Source organism: Chlamydotis macqueenii, chromosome 15 (assembly GCF_036417535.1).
Source record: "Chlamydotis macqueenii isolate bChlMac1 chromosome 15, bChlMac1.mat, whole genome shotgun sequence".
NCBI classification, from domain to species: Eukaryota; Metazoa; Chordata; class Aves; order Otidiformes; family Otididae; genus Chlamydotis; species Chlamydotis macqueenii.
Window position 1 is genome coordinate 18137050 of NC_141570.1, and position 14653 is coordinate 18151702.

General features: G+C 38.4%; 1 protein-coding gene across 1 annotated transcript in view; it reads left to right on the forward strand.

The window, feature by feature from the left end:
• Nucleotides 1–14329, forward strand: part of CIITA (class II major histocompatibility complex transactivator) — a 28415-nt gene extending 14086 nt beyond the window's left edge. Inside the window, exons 7-19 of the mRNA XM_010122800.2 lie at nt 1597–1746; nt 2961–3101; nt 3240–3296; nt 5419–5484; nt 5945–7652; nt 7766–7939; nt 8809–8874; nt 10217–10297; nt 11632–11724; nt 12063–12146; nt 12941–13024; nt 13516–13599; nt 14257–14329. Coding sequence (XP_010121102.2) covers nt 1597–1746; nt 2961–3101; nt 3240–3296; nt 5419–5484; nt 5945–7652; nt 7766–7939; nt 8809–8874; nt 10217–10297; nt 11632–11724; nt 12063–12146; nt 12941–13024; nt 13516–13599; nt 14257–14329 — 2861 coding nt within the window. The remainder of the gene's footprint in view (nt 1–1596; nt 1747–2960; nt 3102–3239; nt 3297–5418; nt 5485–5944; nt 7653–7765; nt 7940–8808; nt 8875–10216; nt 10298–11631; nt 11725–12062; nt 12147–12940; nt 13025–13515; nt 13600–14256) is intronic.
• Nucleotides 14330–14653: the final 324 nt, after the last annotated feature.

Sequence of the window (14653 nt, forward strand, 5' to 3'; positions counted from 1 at the left end):
AATGGCACATCAGTTCCTGATTTAAAAAAAAAAAAATCAAACTAAAACTGAAACAAAAAAAAAAAACAACCCACACAAAAACCAGTAAAAATGCCTCACCCTACAGAACTTGCATTCCAGTCTACAGTATCATCGCAGAGCTAACAAGTGCTTTATAAACCTATCCTTTTCCGGAAAGTGCTGAGAATATTATCACTCTCTCTACCTTGTCTGACCCAATGAAGGTGCTGAGGGAAGGAATATATATAAGGCATTATAAGTACTGGGTGCAAAAATCTAATTGACAGCTCTAATTGAGCTCCATGTCAAAATCAGGAATTTATTTAACCTGTCATAAAAAGAGTGTCACAGTATGATCCTGCAAAGGCAAATGCATCAACTTTTCAGAAGTTTAAGGCTAAATACAGTAAAGAGGAAAATGTGTACTAAAGTTCAGAGTGGTAAGCCAAAAATGAGATTTTTTCAAAGGAATTGAATTCAATTAAACTTTAGATTAGCCCAACCGTTTGTGGCTAGCTATAACAGTACCTGATCTTACCTGACCATAGCAATGCAACAATCCTTGGATAGGAAATTATATGGAAATTTCACATGCTGATTTACACACAAGCCAAAAAAAACCCCCACTTTAAAAAGTCTGGTTTTGTACTGCAGTAAAAATGAACAATTCTTATAACAAAATAATACATCAGTTCCTGATAAACAACTTAAACACATTCAGCCCTAAAGAGCTTGCATTCCAGGTGACAGTGCACACTACGCTATAGCGGCACAAAACACACACACGTCTGTAGCTCCTGATAAAACTTTAGACTGCAGAAAGTGATGAAATGGAGACTTAATTGTTGCTGCTGGACAGGATGGGGAAAGAAAAGGAAAAACAACTCTAGGAATAAGGACATGGCAAAGCCAAGGAAACTAGCAGACTAGTACAAAATAAGCAAGTGTATCTTACTTGATTTCTAAGGAACTTTCAATAAGCAGATGAAATCATATAATGCACATGAGTCTCCCTCCCCATTTGTTGTCTTCTTGAAAAAAACAAGTGCTGCAGGTAAGTTACATCTTTTAAAACTCAGGTGTTTGTGACTGTTCTTTGGGAAACCCTCTTAACACAGCCTAGTTATCCTTACAAGCACTGTGGTGTCTAAGAAGAGAGTCAAGTCTGCAGTTTATTGTACTTGGGCCTCTCTAATCTTGTGCAATATTACGGTAACAGACTCTACTTGGGAAAATGAGCACAGCCCGTGTATGACTGTTATGTCGTATCTGTCAGTCATCCATATTTACTTCTAAACATATCTGAAGGTTTCTAGAAAGAGGGCAGGCCAAGAAAGATGAAGAAAATGAAACGAGTGAACTACTGGAAAAAAGTGATCTACTACAGAATTCCATAAATACATTTTAGATTTTGAGACCTGAGTAAATTTTAGAAAGCTGTTGTGAATTGTTCTTGGTTTTGAAAAATCAGAACACAACTGATCCGAATCAAGTGATTTGTGATATCTGTTAAGAACTCTTCTTTGTCCCCCTTAACTTCTAGCAATGAAATAATTTTGTCCTTTTTTTTTTTTTTTTTTTTTTTTTTTTTCCCAGTGGAAGTCCCTGCAGTGTCTGCAGGGAATGGCAGTTTCTTAGCTATGCCTCTCAACAGCCATCCAGCTAGCTCCACCTCACTAACTAGCCAGCACATGTCCTTTTCTGTTCCTGCTACCAATGCACTGGAAAGAAGTTTCATAATTCCTGGTATGTACAGTACAGCTATAGGTGCACACCTGTACACAGGTTGATTTATACAAAGGGAAACCTCTCCTGTAAATCTGGTCATTGACCATGAACCATGATGGGGGAAGCAAGTATGGCAGCTGTTTCAATCAAGCACTTAAGTGTGTGGCACTTACTAAAAGAGTGAAAAATATACAAAGGGAATTGAAAGAGCATTGCCTCTAATGAAACAGAAAGAGTCTTTCATTTAATTGGTGAAGTGCAGGTTAACAAATAAGAGAACAGAGTTATTTACTATATGTTAATCTAAATAATTACTTGTCTTAAGAATAGGAAATCACAACTTTTTCATTAATAAAATTTGATTTAGTTCCAATTTCTTTTTCATCCAGAGATTTGTAAAGGACTGAGGAATAATGATATTTGCAATAGTAGAACAAAATCTATTGGAATTTTGTTCACAAAAACTGAATACTAATCCAAGCGATGGGCTGTGTAGCCACCTGGCATTGATCATGTTGTGCAGCAGAGTGCTCATGGTACACTGGCAAGTGCTAATGACAAAGACACAATTCAACATCTTTCACTGTTAAATCTATATTGGAAAGGAACCAAAAAGCAGTGGATAAGATAGAAGTCTTGAAATATATGATGCTAGCTGAAACAGCACAAACTAGCAGGAGAAATTCTGTCACACCTACAGAAACTCAGAGCTATGGCTGATTAAATTGCAAGCACTGCATCATCAAAAAAATTTCCCAGTACGGGCTTAGAGGGAGCCTGCTTGGTAGCTGTTTCTACAAGTTGCATGATGTGTAATCATGTGGGAAAGATGTAGTGCAAAGGATGGTAAAATTAATTCAGATACATAGTATTTCCACATTTTCTGTCTTCTGGATCTCTGGTCTATACATTTACAGACTTTGCCTTAAGTACTTTTCTGTATGTTAACAGGATTTCTCTTTAGATTATGGAAAACCAGTGGTCACTAAAAGCTAGGGAATCCCTTGTATTTCACATTCATCATACCATTTAAGAGTTTTTGTTTAATGGATTGATTCTATGGACCTCATGTGATCCTATGGATTGTGGTTCATAAACTCTCCACTGGGAATTTTTGCCCAGAAGCTGCCAGAAAGGATAAGTAGCTTTTAGAAAGCTTTTTCTTTTTCAGAAACCTCTAGAAACTAGGAGACTTTAAAAACAGAAGAGTAATTATTCTGCACTCATTTCAGGATCTTCAGCACCTTTGATTCCAGAGTGTCTACCTGTCGTCATGAGAGGGAGCCAAGAGGATACAGGCTTTGCAGATCCTCCTCAGCAGATACTTAACTTCGTTCTTGGAAATGGCACAACTGATGTTCTAATATATCCAGGTAAGAGCAATAACCTTTTATCCACATAAACAGGCAGAAAGTAGTGGAAAATCAATCTTGTCAACAAAGTACTAAGTTCCCTCATTTCAGTTACTGATAGCTATGATGGCCTGAAAACTATCATTTGTTTCTTGCCAGTGCTGACTTCTTCCACGGAAACATTGATATCCTCAAGTCTTCCAGTTAGTTTATGTGGTAAGTAGAAAATGAATTTTTATGTCTGCAGTACTTCAGGTTGGGAGAGGGAGCATATTCCTTCTAGACAAAGCTGATTCTCCCCTCCAGGCTTTACTCATATTGACCTTATTAAGGAAAGTAAAAATTAATGGTATTTCCTCCTTTGTATTGATTGGTGGCTGCTTAGCCTAGTCCAAAATACGGTGCAGATAAGGGGCTGTAGAGCTGCAGGCTCAGTTACATATTAGCAGCCAATCCACTGTGTCTGCTATGAAGTCCAGTTTCTGGCAGCAGTCTTCTTGTCTGGTTAAAACAATACAAAAGCTCAGCATGCTTGAGTATCACCAGAAGTGAAAGTTGTGCTGGTACTGGCACAGCCTGAGGATCTTAAATGCTCAGAGCTGGAGGCCAGACTGCAGTCAGCTCATATGGAAACCCCAAAACCAAAATGGTGATAACTTATTTAACTAAATGATACAGAAGCCTAATATACAGAAAGGCTTATAAAGAAATCAGAGCCTTGGACAGTGTATAACAGTCCCTCCTGTGGTAGCAAACTTTCCTCAAACACTTTTCTTCTGGCCCTGAGAGAGCTGTTAGAACAGGGAGTTTGGTTTCAGTGGTTAGTTAGTTCCTGATCTCTGCACCTTGGCGATTACAGCCGCATGCAGCTCAGTACAAATGTTCTGTTGCCCTCTGGTGGCTCTCACCACCCAAAATAGCAAAATTTTAAAGCGGAGATTAATAGGGCAAATACCCCTAGGTTTGGGAAGTAGACGTAAATGATATATGCTGTTCCTGTGAATACACAATACTAATAACTCCAACTGATTTACAGCAGCACAACATATGTTAGCATGTCACAAACCTCAGAATTCCAAATGCAGCAGGAAAATTAGCACATAAGCTACCAAGCCAGTCTCTTTGCCTTTTCAAAAAATTATTAAAAACCTAATTGATTTAACCAGTGCTGCTTCCCATCTAAATGTCTTATTACAGCTTTTCTTGGTTTTTCCATTCTGTTGTTTTCATTTAATAAAATACATAGTAAGCCAAAACCAGATACTTACTGAAAAAAGGCATGTCCCCTCTTTATTTAATATCTTAAGTTGATTTTTCTTCTACAAGGAGAAATATCTCTATATCAAATGTATTCTTTCCCTGGAAAAAGGACTTGCTTATTAGAAGTCCACTAGAAGCAACTCAGATCTAACCGTTCTACCTGTTGCTGGCATGCAGAGTAGGAATAAAGTTTCCAGATCTCAGAAACTTTAAGATTTGTATTTGCTTTTAAACTACATTCTACATCAAGATGAACCAAATATTACGGTAATAAATACATTTGTATAAATCTAGGGAGATTTACCTGTTTTGGTTGGGTTTTTTTTCCACATCTCTGCTGAGTGTGGTTACCATGAGACTTTTGATGAGGTTGGATTTGTTACAGTCTCTGTCAATTTAAATTCTATCCTGTGTACATGAAGCTTTTGCTACCAACAGTTTTGTCAAAAACCGATACTCTGTTATTAACAGTCCATAGAAGGTATACTTTCTCTGAAAAATTCCCAATTTCTTTATGTATGGCAGACACTGCTCATCTCACAAAGTGCAAAGCTCTGCAGTAGTTTGAAAACAAACAAACAAAAAGAAGGAAAACTGAACAGTGATAGTACTTCATCAAGAAGAGTAATGGGCAAATTCTGTTACCAATACTCACTTCTCTGTGACTTCTGTCCTTATGGTTTGGTCACAAGGTGTAGAATACAAAAGGAAGCTATTGCTTTTGAGGACATAGAGAAGTCTTATGTGTGAATGTGAATTTATGCAAAACATTGACATTTGAAAAGAACAGTGGCTGTCACCTTGTTATGATAGGTCTTCTGCTTCATACAGCTGTCGGAACAGCTATCCTCTTGTTTGGTGTCAGACTGCCTGCAGCAGTTTGCGTCAGCTGAATTGTACTTGTGTGAGGATTTTTTTCCTTTCCTTTGTAAAATAAACAAGATATCTCTTTCTCTGGATGATACATAATTTATGTTGCAATGAACTTGAAAATTTGCATTAGTCTTATTGTTAAAATTTGTAAAGCGGAATTGATGACTATCTAGGTGTCTTCAAGTATATTGTTTTGTTTCTCCAGATTTAGAAATGTTCAAAGAGGTCAGAGTTCCCATAGTTCCTTCTGAAGAACCTTTCAAAAAACCAAGTGAGTTTAGATCTCTTGAACTTCAAACTTTCAGGTTTTTTTGGCTAATTTTTATGTGTTTCTTTTCATACGGAAAAGCTACTTGTTGTAGGAATTGTCATTCAACGATTTGTGAAGCTCTTCCGAGTGTCTGAGCACAATTCCTGTTTTTAAGATATTAGACTTTCTACCTTTTAGCTATCTAGCTGCAGTACCTACTTAGGAGGTCAGTGTACTTAGCTGGTTTTATCATACGCATAGATACCTCCAAAATTATTCAATTCATGGGTCTAAAAGTGTCTATTGTGCCTGCACTCTTAATTTAAGTACCTGCAATTGCATGGGATAAATCCAGACCCACATGCTTTATGAGAATTGATTTATTTTGACCATATTACAATTATGTACTTATGTACTCTGTAGGAATGTTGTAATTTGTGGACTCATTTCTTGAGTTTTTGTGTGATTTTTACTTCTCTAGAGCCAGTGGAAGCTTTCTGTACATCACTTATGGATTATTTCCGAGATGTGTGCAAATCTGTGGCCATGGAGCGTGAAGTAACTCTTGATCACCTGTTTATCGATGGGACGCTTGTTCAAAGCCAAACTGAAACCAGGACTGGGAAGAATAGTGTCAAAGCAATGGAAAAGGAGCTGGCAACTTGCAGTCTGCAAGGGAAGGAAAAGGCAGCCCTTAAAACAAACCAAATATTTCAAATGCTGGGAGGTAAAGACTTAGAAACTAAAGTGATTGTGGTGCTGGGAAAAGCAGGAATGGGCAAAAGCATTCTTGTTCAGAAGATCTGCCAGGACTGGTCCAATGGAGAGTTTTCTCAATTTGAATTTGTATTTTGGTTTGACTGCAAACAAATAAGCTTGCCTGAGAAGCGATACAGCTTGAAGGATCTGCTTCTTGAATTTTTTGTAAAACCTCAAGAGGGAAGCAAAGAAATCTTTGAGTATATGTTGCAAAATCCTGCTAAAGTCCTTCTGGTTTTTGACGGCTTTGAAGAGTTGCACGATCATGAGAATTTTCCTCGTTGCTTGGCCAGCCAGTCTGAAAAAGACTTTTGCAGTATAAAGGAGCTGCTTTCAGGACTCATACAAAAAAAGATACTCAATGGTTGTACTTTGTTACTTACAGCAAGACGAAAAGACAAGGTATACCAATATGTGTCCAAAGTGGATAAGACTGTTGAAATAGTAGGATTTTCCCACCAGCAGAGAGAATTGTACATAACCAAATACTTTGAAGGATTACCCTACTGTGATAGCGCACTGAAATTAATCAAAGAGCGTGAGTACTTGTTCAGTCATTGTTACTGCCCTGTTATGTGTAGATTTGTTTGTTTTCTCTGTGAGACAGTACTTGAAATGGGAGAACAAAGCCTTCCTTCAACTCTTACTACAGTCTTCCTGAAATTTGTTCAGCAGAAGATAATAACGATGCAAACAGATGTTACAGTCATGCAAAATCAAGACAGTCTTGCTACGCTAGCCCGTATAGCCTGGTATCTTGGAGAAAAGCACCAAAGTGCCATGAAAAGTGATCTTCTTCCTTCTAAGGAAGTTAAAGAGTTTGCTCTGAAATACGGACTTTTCCTGCCATTTGCATTCCCCAAACATGCAGATACTGGAGAAGAGGAATTTGGGAGCACGTTCTCTGATTTTGTTATTCAGAATTTCTTGGGTGCACTTCACCTTATCTTAGCAGAAGAGATCAAAGATAAAAGTCTAACAAAGTACCTGTCTTTTCCATCCAAGAAGAAAAAACCTTTTAACTGGTTAGATTTAATGCCTCGATTTTTGGCCGGATTGTTGTTCCTGCAGGATGACCCCTACTTCTGCTCCCTTTCAAATAAGGATGTAAACCAATCAAACAAGAAGCAAAAAACACTCTTGAAATGTATCAGAAGGTTGCAGATAAATGAGCTCTGTCCAGAGAGGTTACTGGAGCTTTTACATTGTATTTATGAAACAGAAAGCAATTATCTTTTTCAGCATGTGGCCTTAAGGCTCAAGCCAGATCTGTCTTTTCTGGGCGTAGTTCTTACACCACCTGATGTCCACGTACTGCACTCTATTTTAAAAAGGTCAACAAAAGAGTTTTCTTTGGATTTGCAAAACAGCAGCATTGACATGCAAGGGCTAAAAGACTTGGTTGGCCTAAGGAATGTGACATCGTTCAGGTTGGTCATTCTTTGTAGATACTACTATCATTTGTAGAACTATATGTAGATGACACTTTCATGCAATAATAGCAGTTATATCTGTTGATTTCACATGTTTTTTCACTTCACAGGGCCTCCCTTAGTGATACAGTCAGACTCTGGAAATCTTTAGAACAGACAAAAGACTATGAACTGCTGAGAGCATCAACAGAGAAATTTGTTCTTGATCCATTTAAGGCAAAGACAATGAAGGACATCAGTGATCTTTCAGACCTTGTAGAGATGCAGGAGAAAATGATCAATTGGTAGGTTCATTTATGATCGAAAGTCCTCTTAATATACTAGCAATTTAAGAAAATGAGGGTTCACTGACAGTGCTGGAGAATGGAGTCCTCTGCTTGTCTGAAGGAGAAGTAACTAACGCAGCGCAAGGTCTTGTATCATGTCAGAGCGTTCTCCTACCCTGATGTGTGGTGGTTGTTATGGCAGGGAGGACCAATGACAGCACCATGCAGAATATTTATCAAAACTGCCAATAAAAAGCCAGCTGTCAGTTTTTTCTTCAGATTTCTTTTTAATCTCTGAGTACGCTAGCTTCCAATTGCTTTCACTTACATAACTTGGGCTAATTGATTATTTTCCCCCCTTGTAGCAGCTGGGCCATAAATGAAGGCTGTTTTGCACCAGTCACAAATGACCTGAGTCAGTCCTTTAGCTCAGGAAGTAAAAGCTTGTGTTACGTGATCTATAAAACCTGTGTTTCACCCCTGCTCATGATGTGGCTAGGGGATTGGTTGCAATTAGAAGTTTGCATAACTAAAGTATTTTGGTTGGTTTTTTAAAAATAGAAATGGGGCTTCCATTTTAACATGGGCATACTTTGATTTAAATGTACACAAAATAAGCTTAATGCTTGATAGAAAATACTTTATTTAGAATAATGTGGTTTTTAAGTTTTATTGGAAAGAGCGCAAATGTCTGCACTTTGAAAGGCAATTATCAGATTGAAATTAATTGAATGAAGAAAGGTTGGAGCAGAAGTTATTCTGGAGTTCCTGGTTCCTCAGTTGATGCAACAGTGATTTATTTCCTGTAAAAGTTTACCAAGAAATTAAAGCATTGGTTTTGTTGCAAAAATATTTATCATAGTCTGTTTCTACTGTGATTTATTTAGTGTGCAAGATGGTTGCAGCAGCTATGAAATCTCTGCCATCAAAAACCTCAGAAAACTAGAATTTGCGTAAGTGATATACCTCTCTGTTGATTGATATACGATTACATTTAAGACTGAGAAGAGTTATCAATATTGGCTACAGTCATTCAACTGATATATAGTTAATTTATGGTAAAGCATTAAGCAAACCTCATTTATTTATATTTTGCTTTTCTCAACTAGATTTATTGAGTTCTGGCCAAAAGTAAAAAAATGTCATTTCTGGCTCCTGCAGTGATACAGATCAACATGGTTCTATCAATTTTGTTTGATTTTACTATCAGTTAGCTCCTTATCACCAGATGTAGATCTTGAGCCACAGGGTATAAAATATCTTGATTGTGATCCAGCTGTCTGGAAAATATTTTTTCCCTAGAAATGCTCAGCTTTCCTATCTGAGTCTTCTGATATAATTTTCTGCCCTATCAGAGCTTAGACCGTGAGAGAATAAGGTCAGAGAATGCCTCCCAAATAAAATATTTAGCACCATTTTCCTGGAAGAAGGAAAATTGACTTGGAAATACTGACTTTAAAAATGAGGTGTAGTTACGTTTCTTTTTCCCACTAACTGTAAGCAGCCTCCAAGGCTATTCTGTTGCTTAAAATTTCCTGCCACAGTGTGTGAATTAATTTGGGCAGAAATTGCACCAGTGCAATGGAGAACACTCATCAGGTCTTCATCTGTTTCCTGCTCTTTACATCTGACCCAGTCTAGAACTGCTATGCTTGGCCTCACTTCTGATTTTATGTTGCTTTCTCTTCTCGTTTCCTCTCTTACTTTCCCTTTATTTAATTTTTTTTTTGTTGTTAAAATTCTGATGCTTTTAACTTGACTGAACTTGTTGTGATACCAAGGAGATTCCAAATAAGAGGTTGCCATCTGAGGGACACATGCTTGGAGCTGGAATATTAAAGTTCGATTTATGTTTTAAGCTGCAGTAAAATGTTGATCTTAAGTTAGTCTGAATTGCCAACAGTTGCGGAAAAAAAAAAAAGATAATATTTTTCATGTCCATTATCAAGATTCTAATACTTAAAATGAAAAACCTGAAAAAAATAGAAAAAGAACGAAAATACAGGTGAGATAAAGTGAGATGAGTTTTGCAAAGAGTAACAAAAAAGTGGCAAATGCAGGTACCGCTGCTTCTGGGCAAGCAGCTCTGCTCTGTCCAACCTCAGCCGTGTGGGGTCCTCATCTGCAGGCTTCAAAGCAGAAATCCTTGCTGCAGATGGCAGGGAATGGCTGCTTTGAAGGAGTGTAAATTAGCTCACTTTTGGCGCTGCAGGGGAAGAACTTAAAAATTAATAGCTTTTGCTGTTTCTGAGCATGTGAAAATACTGTTGCATGTCTATATTTATTTTCTTCCAGGCTGGGTCCAGTATGTGGCCTACAGGGATTCCTAAAACTCGTGGAAATTCTTGCAGCATTTCCATCACTACAGCACTTAGAGTGAGTAATGCTAAAGATCAACTTTCCTAATGTTGCTCCTCAGCAGCCCTTGATGACGGGAGAGCTCGTGTACCCAAGAAACATTTTATTTGCCAGCAAGACTACTTGCTTTGATGAACAAACTGAACAACAAAAACATTCAGAGATTATAACCACTAACTGAAAGCTAGCGCTCTTCATCTGCTTTAAGACCCTGGTAGTGGTTCATTTGATAGCCCTTCAGCCACTTCCTCGTGTGTTCCTCAGCAGGAAAGGTTTAGTACGGAGCCCCACGGAGGCTCGGCAGGGATCAGCACTGCCTGCGGGTTACTTATCTCTTCATTCAAGCTCCGTAACATGCCCGAGCCGCAGGCTCCCTTGCGGTGAGGTTTCTGAGGGATGTGTCTGCCCCAGGAGAGAACAGACTCCCTCCTGAACGAGAAGCAATGTTAAATTGGAGCTTTGTGGATTTGATTCGTATAAAAGATTTCAAAGCCATACTCGGCTAGTACCCGGTTTTGTTCTGCCCACGTATTTTTACACAGGCTTTGTCCCTTCCTTTAGCAGGAGCAGTACTAAAATAGAGTTTTAAGAACCCTAGGTGCTATTTATTCTCTTGTATCCATGTCTCTGAATTTTAAGCTTATGCTAGAAACAATTGTAGCAACAAGAGTCAATATCCTGTCATCATCTCTGTGGGAAGATTACTGCGTTTTGAGAGGGCCTCACTGGCTCAGCCCATTGGCCATTTGTCTGTATTGTATCTGACCTTTTCATGATATTTTGGGAAAACTATAAAGCTCTAAAGTTGTAATGAATCTGATGTATCACAGCGTTGTTTGTCAGATTAGAAGGGGATCCAGTATCTGAAATGGTGACTATCTAAAACTCTTTCCGTCTGGATACCTGAGTGAGGAAAAACTTCATTTCTAATACTCCCTCTCTGGAGAAGGAGCTGTTTAGGCAGGGATTTATAGCATCTGCAGGATTTTGTCAGTTCTGTACTTTTTTGTGCACGGGAAATCTCATTTCAGCATAGCTGGGACATAGCTATTTCATAACCATTTAATAATCTTCAGTGTACAGTGGAAGCAAGGCACTAAGTGCTACCATTTGCATATCAAAGGAAATGGGTCAGGCTATTCAACTAGTTAAAAAAATAAAATTCTCAGGCTGTAAATTTGGGAAATAGAAAGCTGCTTATTACAGAAACTGTAATTTGTATGATGCTCCTTACTGATTGAGGCTATTGCAGAGAATGAGCTTCTCAAGATAGATAACGTGGTCTCTGAGGTGAATAAACCACAAAAATTTAGATTAAAAGGAAAGTTAATTCTCTCTTTGTTGTCACCCAGCCTTGATGCTCTGAGTGAAAATGGCATTGGAGATGAAGGAGCAAAGAGTCTATCTGAAGTCTTTCCAACCTTGACATCACTGGAAACATTAAAGTAAGTGCAAGGTTCACAGTACTGGGAAATTTTGAAAAGAAATAGATTAAAACTAGATCCTGAAGGGAGTGTGTGTTAACAATTATGGGCACAACTAACCCATGGGCATGGAAGACCAATGAGTCTATGGACATACTTGATCTGTACATTTGTTAGAGAAATAGGTTAAGCCTATGATAACTCCTCATTTCCCTTCAAAGGCCATAATTTTCTTTTCCCCTGCATTTGATCTAAACCGATTGTCCAAATTCTATTAAAAAGACATTGAAAATGAATTTTTGCCACATTGTAATAAATTAGAATTAAAGTGCTCAACTAACAAAGCAATCTCACTGTAGTTTATCACAGAATAAGATAACAGATGTGGGTGCAGAGAAACTAGCTACAGCTCTGCCTTCCCTGTCTTCGTTAAAGACACTAAGGTAAGTAATTGTATCCTGTTCAGTTCTTTTATACAACATACCTTGCTCTTTCTGTCAAAAATGACTGAACATGGAACAAATACGTACACTGTGCAACAGCCAAGCTTTTGGCTTCATTCTTGCATAAAGCCTTTAGAGAGACGAGAAGAAGAGAGAAATGTGTGACCCCGTGTAGGCATACAGAAGGATATCTCAGGAATGTCATGAGGACTGTACCAACTTTAAAACCCAATCTGTAGTACCCACTTATGCATAACACTCTGTACAATTGTGCACCGAGGGCCATGATCTCCTGCAAGCTTCTGCGGAGCTTGCTAAGCGCAGTGCTAAGCCCTAAGCCAGCGAAAAGTTGATGTGTGTTTGCTGACATGGGGCCAATGGTCCATGCCCCTTCGTTAAAATGTCTGGCATAGGCCGGAATGAAGTGTCTCAATAGGGAATGCAAGAAACAGTGGTGTGCAATTCTGGAATGATCTGCTCATGTGGAAATCTTTTGAATGCTGTTCCTCACATCTATGAGCTTCATTTTCTGGCAGATTTTTAATTTGATCTTTATTCATTAAGAATCTAGACCTATTTTTGCTGTAGCTGTGCTAGCTGAAGAAAGGATGTGGCCATTTGCCTTACTTGATACAGAAGATATGAAACTGTGTTTTAAACATTAGCTGCAAATAGATAAGGATAAATTGGAAGATAAGATATACCAACCATATCTGAAATTCCTTGATCAAATTGATAATCTGTTTACATTATCCATTATTCAATTGTGACTATACTGGTTTGGTTTTCTGCAGCTTGTACAATAATAGCATTTGTGATTTTGGAGCAGAAAATCTTGCGAAAGTTCTTCCTGCGATGGCATCTTTAAGAGTGCTAGAGTGAGTATGAAATCTTTTGAGATGACCCAGGAAAGCTTACTTACTTCGATACTGAAAATTCAAATCTTCCACGCTGAGAGTAGAGGAGACAGAATTTGAGGAAGAAAATTTCAGGGAAATTTCACAGGGGAAATGTGCTTATGCAGAGTCCAGATAGTCAGTGGTTAGAAAGGATTAAGGAGCAATTCACCATATAACCAAAAAAACTGGTTTTAAGATGGGAGAATAGGGTCATGGGGACTTGGAGAAGGACGTCGGGTACATAGAATAAGGAATCTCTCAGATGAACTAACTTAATGAAGTTCCAGTTTGACCTTTTGAGTATTTTATTACAGTTGTTTTTGTTTTTTTTTAATCAAGGATCTATTTTGGTTTCTTCTTTCTTTCCCCATCTGCAGATAAACCCGTATGGTATTTTTATTTTTGAATGAAATGCTTGATTACAGCACTACACGATGTGATCTGGATTAACAAAGGTTTTTTTTCCTCAGTGTTCAATATAACAAAATAACTGGTGTTGGAGCCCAGCAGTTGACTGACAGCCTACGAAAATGTCCCCATATAAAGAACTTGGTGTAAGTCTCTTGATATGCTCTTTATTGTATCTTCATTCTGTAAATTGAGTTAGAATTCACACTCAAGCTGTGTTCTGTATTTGTCACGTTTATAAGAAGCACCAAAAAAGACAGCACCAAAATACAAAAGCAGTCACAGAAATGTTAAAAATATTGTCTCTGATTTCAGCTGCATTAATTCCCCATCATCCCAGGCAAGCAAGTTTGTCTTGCTCTAAGCATAGTTTACATTGAGCCTCCCTTTGTTAATCTTCTATCCTCCCAGAGTACCTGACCTACTCTGTGCTGCAGGACTTGTATTTGAAGGATAAACAAGAAGCAGCCATCCTTAGAGGTTAAATAGACTGAAGCTGCCAGTATGCATTCAGGGGAAGGGAGTTTGACAGAAAGCTAAAGAACAGTTATGGAGACAGGGCTGCAGTATGTCCTATAATCAGAGACAGCCAGGTTATGGGAGAGTGAACTGCTTGCTTCTAAATGAATGCATTTTCATTTGTTCCATAGCTTAAATACTTTTATAGAATGATATTCAAAAGGGAAAGGCAACCTAAAAAAGAAAAAAAAAAACAAACAAAACATACCAAACACACACACAAAAAAACTGTGAAGCAATTACGCTTCTTAAAATCTCCTTCCTTTCTGAATTTGCCCTTACAGTATATGGAATCCTACCATTCCCTATGGAGTTCTCGAACACCTTCAGCAGCTGGACTCTAGGATCAGTGTGTAGATTCAGATGATCCCATAAAGGTAACATAAACCCTGGCTCTCTAAGACAACAAGATTTTTATTTTTTTTGTGGCAGCTGTTGATTCTGGTCTTACTGGCAGCAGGCACAGTAACAGCATCAGTGCGTACATGGCTATGTAAAGAGATGCTGCCCTAGAATGGCACATCAGTATCACACCAGGCCCCCTTTACCCCCATTCCCCTTGCATCCCCCATCTCCCTGGCATCAGCACTAGCAGGCTGCAAGAGCTGCATCACCAGGAATGGACTTCTAGGATTCCTAGTTCAGCCCAGTTCAGTGACTGGCAGCTGGCCTGCATACCTT